Here is a 7628-nt window from a genome sequence, read left to right as displayed (position 1 = left end):
CTGTGATTACAGAGTCTGTGGCCCAAGATTGATTAATTTTGTTTTCTATTCTCCTGCTGTTTTTCCCTGGAATCCGGCACTTTTATAAGAAATACATGGCAGAGAAGGATAACTAAAGCCTTAGGTTTTTGGTGAGATGACTAAAAAGGAAACCTCTAGTAAACAGAAAACACCAAGGAGATTACACAGAGGGATGAGATCAGGACATGAAAGAACTCTATAAAGAGAACTATGAAACTCTGAGAAAAGAAATAGCCGAAGATGTCAAGAAATGGAAAAACATACCAAGCTCATGGCTGGGAAGAATCAACATTATTAAAATGTCTATACTACCCAAAGCAATCTACAGATTTAATGCAACCCCCATTAAAGCACCTCTGTCATACTTTAAAGATCTGGAAAAACTAGTCCTTCATTTTATATGGAAACACAAAAAAACCTCGAATAGCCAAGACATTACTCAGAAATAAAAACAAATCAGGAAGAATAATGCTACTAGAGATGTTGTAAAGTCTTTTATGAACTCCTGAGCTCAATTCCATGACACACATGTATGGAGTTTACCCTAAACAGCATACAGAGACTTTGACAACTAAACTAGGGATAAAGCCAATGTCTAAGTCCCCTGCTGGGTGCACATATGGTGGAGAGATCCAAATAACAGCACAAAAGGTTTGACAGCAGAACTAACACTAGGACCACACTCTTAAAATGCTGCACAGAAACTGAGGCCAACCAAGGCTAACCTCAACCAAGCTCGATATGTGCTAAAGCAAAAATGTTCAAATTCATCATCAAATTTAAGGAAAAACTGGAATCACCATATTCAAAAAGTTTAAGATGTAATCTAAAATAGTACAGCACTTGAAGCATCAGGAAAATCCCACTTCACGTGGAAAAAGAGACATCAATGCCAAGATGGCACAGAGATTGACAATATCTGACAAAAATCTTCAAGGAAACTACTATAAAGCTCCAAGCAATAGTAAGAACTCTTAAAATGACTGGAAAGTTAAAAATTTCAGGGGGAAAAAAGACATAAAGAAGAATTAAATAAAATGTTAGAACTAAAAAATACAGTAATAGAATATTTTAAAAATTCACTAAATGGGCAAATAACAGAATGGAGATTACATAAGAATCAGTGAATATAAAGATAATGTGGTAGAAATCATCCAATCTGGAAAACAGAGAAAAAAAAAGGTAGGAAAAAAAGTCCCACACGGATTCAGGTAGCTGTAGAACAATTCTAAAAAGTCTAATATTTGTGTCACCAAAGGACTAGAAAAAAATACAGTCTAGGAAAAAGCATTTGAAGAAAGAATGACTGAAAACTTCCTAAATTAGGGCAGGAAAGCATACACCTACAATTTCAATTTCAGAAGATCCAAAGCGGTATAAACACAAAGAAAGCCATGTCAAGACACATCACCACCAAACTACTAAAAACTAGATATGATGAAAAATACAGTAAGCAATCAAGTAAAGTGAAGCACTACGCATACAAAAATTCATACGTGGCTTGTATTCTTTTAAAATCAGAAACAACAGAGGAAGTAAAACAACATTTTTTTATTTTAGAATATTACAGGAGTACATGCATTTTGGTTATATAATTTGTTTTGTACATTTCAGGTCAAAGTTATAAGTGTACAGAATGTACGCATTATATCTGTTAGGTGTGAATTAACCCAAACCCATCCTCCCCCCCTCCCACCTACTCAATTTCCATCGAGTTTTACTTCCATATGGGCCTATTAAGTGTTGATCAGCTAATTCCAATTTAGTGTTAAGTACATGTGGTATTTGTTAAGTATCACATAAGTACTTTTGTGATACTTCATTTAGAACAGTGGTGTCCAGATTCATCCAGGTTGTTACAAAACATACTGAGCACCATTTTTATTTTTATAATTGGTGAGTAGTACATATACTCCATAATATACAAATACCACATTTTATTAATCTGCTCAAGTATTGATGGGCACTTGGGTTGTTTCCACATCCTTGAAAATGTGAATTGTGCTGGTATAAACATTCAAGTGCAAGTGCCTTTGTAATAAAATGTTCTTTTTTCTTTGGGGTCAATACCTCATAGTGAAATTGATGGTTCAAAATGGTAGGTCTACTTTTAATTCTTTGAGGTATCGCCATACTACTGTCCATAGAGGTTGTACTCCTTTGCAGTCCCACCAACAGCATGTGAGTGCACATTTCTGCAACCTTGCCAGCACTAGTTGGGGACTTTTCTGATAAGTGCCATTCTCAATGGAGTTAGTTGATATCTCATTGCAGCTTTAATTTGTATTTCTATAATGAGTAGAGATGTTAAGCATTTTTTTATGGAAAAGTGTCAACATCTTAGTTTATTATTAATATAAGCATTGGATGCCAATGAAATGAAGGAAATTCTACAAACTCAGAATCTTTCTTAAGTACATAAATTTCCATTTTATTTTATGGTTTTATATCACAATAGTACAAACACATTTCTCTACAACCATATCAACATAGCTCTTTTGGAATTATTTCATTGCTCTCTACTGATGACTTTACTTAATACATTGAAGCTATACAAATAAAATTTCAAATGACTAAATAATAGATGCATAAGAACTTAGAGATCTAAAAACAGATCTGCCATTCAATCCTGTAATCCCTCTACTGGGCATATACCCAGAAGACCAAAAATCACATCATAACAAAGATATTTGTACCAGAATGTTTATTGCAGCCCAATTCATAATTGCTAAGTCATGGAAAAAGCCCAAGTGCCCATCGATCCACGAATGGATTAATAAATTGTGGTATATGTACACCATGGAATATTATGCAGCCTTAAAGAAAGATGGAGAGTTTGCCTCTTTCATGTTTACGTGGATGGAGCTGGAACATATTCTTCTTAGTAAAGTATCTCAAGAATGGAAGAAAAAGTACCCAATGTACTCAGCCCTACTATGAAACTAATTTAGGGTTTTCACATGAAAGCTATAACCCAGTTACAACCTAAGAATAGGGGGAAGGGGGAAAGGGAGGGGAGGGAGGGGGGAGGTGGGTAGAGGGAAGGGGATTGGTGGGATTACACCGGCGGTGCATCTTACAAGGTTATATGTGAAACTGGGTAAATGTGGAATGTAAGTGTCTTGGCACAGTAACTGAGAGAATGCCAGGAAGGCTGTTAACTAGTGTGATGAAAGTGTGTCAAACGGTCTGTGAAGCTAGTGAATGATGCCCCATGATCATATCAGTGTACACAGCTATGATTTAATAAAAAAAAAAAAATGAACTAGTCATCAGGTATGTTAATGTCTAACAAGACACTGCCAAAATGTTTCTCCTGATACAGCAATTATTAAGTCAGAACCTTCAGAAAACAAAGGCAGAACAAAGGTCCAATAAAAGAAGCTTGTGCAACTAAAGCCTCCCATAGGCCTAAGTGTGACATAAGCAAGGCAAAAGCATCTGTCCTGAAAACTAAATGGGTCTCCGGTATTTCCACTCAGTTGAACTTTCAAAGATAGACATACCCAAGACATATCCAGTATATAGATACCACCCTGGCTCTGGTTCCATTAATTATGCCGGAAGAGTTTAATACCCATCCAAGTCCAAAGATGGAAGAACACACACACTGGTGTGGTGATGGGCTGGAGCAGAGTGTAAAGGCAAAGACTGGCTGTGCTAGTGCAGCCACGGGGGAACTTTTCTTCCACAGAGGCTGAGTAGAACAGTCCTGCTAAAGAGACCAGTGGAATAAGAACAGTCAATGTAGGAAGAGACAGAAACATTCTTCTCCTCCACTTACTACCCCCACTCTGCTTTAAAAGGTATATCATATTAAGAAAATTTAGTTGTTGTGGTGGCTTTTTAAAAAATGATAACCTAGTGCTGTTCCACCTCTGCTTGCTTCTTACTTTGATGTGTCGTCCTAGCTGCCTGTGGTATCATATCAGGAATTCCACCAATGATTGGATAGGCTATTCCCAGCTCTGCATTAATCAATTCAGTTGTTGCTTCTTGGAGAGAGGGCACACCAAGACCTCCAGCAGCGCAGGGTGGAAGCCTCAGGGCGGCTCCTCTGCCCTTTCCCTCCGGTCTGCTGATGGCCGCCACCCCGAGGCCTGCAGACACCTGTGGGCGACCGCAGAGGAAGAGGTCCGAGTGCTTGTCCCCAGCCACGCCCAGGTGAGCCTGCGGCCACTCCTCTCGGCCTCGTCGGGCAGCAGGCGACCGCTCCTCACCTTTCCCTCTGCCAGCGGGGCCAGCTTTCCACTCCTAAGCTTTCTTCCCTTCCCTTTCCCTTTCCCTTCCCCCTCCCTCCCTTCTCTTTATTTCTTTTCCTTCTTTCTTTCCCTCCCTTCCCTTCCTTTTCTTCCTTCCTCCCTCCCTCCCTCCCTTCCTTCCTTCTCTTTCTTTCTTTCATAGCTGTGTACATTAATGCGATCATAGGGCACCGTACACTGGTTTTACACACATTCATCACACTGGTTAACATAGCCTTCCTGGCATTTTCTTAGTTATTGTGTTAAGACATTTACATTCTACATTTACTAAGTTTCACATGTACCCTTGTAAGATGCACCATAGGTGTGATCCCACCAATCACCCTCCGTCCACCCACCTCCCCCCTCCCTCCCCTCCCTTTCCCCCTTCCCCCTATTCTTGGGTATAATCCTAAGCATTTTTTCATGTGTTCGTTGGCTGTTACCTTCCTTTGAAAAATTTCTGTTCGTGTCTTTTGCCCACTTTTTAATGGGGTCAATTTTTTCTTGTTGATTAGCTTGAGTTTTCGAGTGTGTGTGTGTGTTTCCTGCCATTCTGTGGATCGTCGATTTAAAGTGCCAAAAGAAAACAACTGAAATGAGAATTCTATACGTAGAGAAAATATCCTTCAGAAATTAAGGTGAAGTAAAAACATTCCCAGATGAAATGAAAATACTAACTTCAAAAAACCCGTGGCTCTAAAAACATTGTTAAAGGAAGATCTTCAGAAAGAGGGGAAATCATAAGGAAACCTGAAATTATGTTATAAATGAGTAAAGAAAAATAGAAATGGTAAATATCCAGGTAAATGGAAGATAATACTCTTTTACTAACTTCTACAGAATATATTTGACTATTGAAAGTAAAAAGTATATATATATATATTTCTTTTCTTTTTTTTTTTTTTGTAGAGACAGAGTCTCACTTTACCACCCTGGGTAGAGTGCCATGACGTCACAGGACTCACAGCAACCTCCAGCTCTTGGGCTTCCGCGATTCTCCTGCCTCAGCCTCCTGAGCAGCTGGGACTACAGGCGCCCGCCACAACGCCTGGCTATTTTTTTGTTGCAGTTTGGCCGGGGCTGGGTTTGAACCCTCCACCCTCAGTATATGGGGCCGGCGCCTTACTCACTGAGTATAACATTGTCTAATGGGGTTTTCAATGGATATATATGTAACATATATAAAAACCACAATATAAACATATGGAAAGAAAGATTGAAACATCACAATTGAAGTGGTAAAATATTGGTTCTGAATAATAGAAGAGCTACATATTTATATTGTAATCCCTAGAAAAGCCATCATTAAAAGTATAGGATAAGATACAGCTTAAAAACACAGTAAAGGAGATTATTTTAAAATGTTCAAATAACATCAAAGAGAGTAGGAAAAGGAATCAAATGTAAAGGAAGTAGAACACCATAAAATGGTAAACCTAAATTCACATATGTTAATAATTATATTAAATTTAAATGGCCTAACCACAGCCAGTGAAAATCAGAGATTTTCAGAATGTTTATAATAGAATTTGTATAACTATTTAAGAAACTTATTTAAAATATTATATAGGAAGGTTAAAAATAAAAAAGATAAAAAATATCTACACCATACAAACACTAATCAAAAGCAGGCTAGAGAGGCTTATATCAGACAAAGTGGATCTCAGAGAAAAGAAAATTAATAGGTAAAAGAGGGGCATTACATAAAGATAGGAGGGTCAAATTCTAACGAATAAATAACTGTCCTAATTACATATAACCCCAATAAAAGAGCTTTAAAATGACAGAACTAAAAGGACAAATAGACAAATTCATTAATCATAGTCGGAGATCTCAACATTCATCTCTTAGTAGATAGAATAGACAATCCATTGCTGGGATACATTAACAGAAGAATTGGATGACAGATCAACCAATTGGATCCCACAATTTTAGAATTCTTTACCTGACATCAGTAGAACACATATTCTTTTCCAATACACATAGAACATTCACCAAGATAGATCATATCTCAGGTTATAGAACAAACCTTGGAAAATTAAAACAAAATGAAATCCTAAAAATAATTTTCTAGAATCATACTGGAAGTAAACTAAAATTAAATTACAAAAAGATAGTAGAAGAATAGCCAAATACTTGGAAATTAAACAATGCATTTCTATATATTCTATGAACCAAACAGAAAGTTTCCAGGGAATCTAGAAAATATCATAAACAAACAAAACCAAGAATACAGCACTGAAAAATTTGTGAAATTCAGCCTAAGCAATGCTAAGAGTTAAATGTATAGTATTAAATGCTTACATTAGAAAAAGGAAATGGTCTCAAATCCATAATCACAACTTCCATCTTAAAAAAATTAGGTAAATGCATTATTGTACACAGTTATGATTTAATAAATAAAATAAAACTAGGAACAAAAAAATAAGGGTAAGCATAAGAGAAGAAACAATAAAGGTAAGAGAAGCTGATAAAATATAAAACACATGATAGAGAAAATCAATGATGCCAAGAGCTGGTTCACAAATTACCACATAGGAAATGAAATAGAAGATAGTAGTATAGACTCAAAGATATTAAAGTGACTTAAAATAAAGGAAAATTATAAAGAGCTACATGTATATAAATTCAACAATGTGTATAAAATGAGCTCATTCTTCAAACACCAATTGCCAAATAGATGAGTAGATAACCCAAATAGGTATATAACTATTGCTATTAAATTTGTAATGTAAAATCTTCAGGGAATGAAATTCCAAGCCCCACATGCTTTCTCTGCTGAATTCTTCCCATATTAAAAGAACAGGTAGTATCAATTCTACAGAATATTTCTGGGAACCTGAAGATAAGGCCTCCTCATTATCTCCCCAGCCTGGCAGGTGCCATAGGGAAGTAGCATCAATAAATCAGACTCCTAGGGAGGCACAGTGCTCTGAAACTGGGTCCTCAAGGGACCCCACTGTGCCTTGCTGCACAGTCTGTAGTTAGCTCACTGTGTCAGTCCAGCAGCCAGAAGCAGTGGAGAGACTCTCCTGCAGCTCTGGTCAGTGTTCACGGGGGAATGTAGAACCCCAACATTCTCGCTTTTGCCCCTTCCCCATGTGTGGGCAACTTCCCTGTGTACCTGTGATCCTCTGGAGTTGGTGGTCCCACGCCTCTCTCCTTCATTTGGGGAGCCTCCTGTCACCTCTCTGCTGACTCTCAAGGCTTTCTCTTAGACAAGTAAACCAAAGGCGAGTAGCTACTCTACACTTTTTTTTTTTTTCTTTTTCTTTTTTGTAGAGACAGAGTCTCACTGTACCGCCCTCGGTAGAGTGCTGTGGCGTCACAGGGCTCACAGCAACCTCTAACTCTTGGGCTTAC

The 7628-nt window shown here is 37.6% G+C and overlaps 1 protein-coding gene across 1 annotated transcript; it reads right to left on the bottom strand.

Annotated features, from left to right (window-relative positions):
• Nucleotides 1–3572: 3572 nt before the first annotated feature.
• LOC128569293 (phosphatidylinositol N-acetylglucosaminyltransferase subunit Y-like) lies at nucleotides 3573–3788 on the bottom strand. Its single transcript, XM_053567447.1, has one exon. It carries the CDS (start codon nucleotides 3786–3788, stop codon nucleotides 3573–3575), a length of 216 nt encoding a protein of 71 aa, XP_053423422.1.
• Between the last annotated feature and the right edge of the window lie 3840 nt (nucleotides 3789–7628).

This window comes from Nycticebus coucang, chromosome 17 (assembly GCF_027406575.1).
Source record: "Nycticebus coucang isolate mNycCou1 chromosome 17, mNycCou1.pri, whole genome shotgun sequence".
In the NCBI taxonomy this organism is placed as follows: domain Eukaryota; kingdom Metazoa; phylum Chordata; class Mammalia; order Primates; family Lorisidae; genus Nycticebus; species Nycticebus coucang.
The sequence above is the reverse complement of the archived record's forward strand: the minus strand, read 5'-3'. Positions and strand labels throughout refer to the sequence as shown.

Excerpts from the sequence above, each read along its gene's own strand:
- LOC128569293 (XM_053567447.1), bottom strand. The coding sequence starts at position 3,788 with ATGTTTCTGTCTCTTCCTACATTGACTGTTCTTATTCCACTGGTCTCT.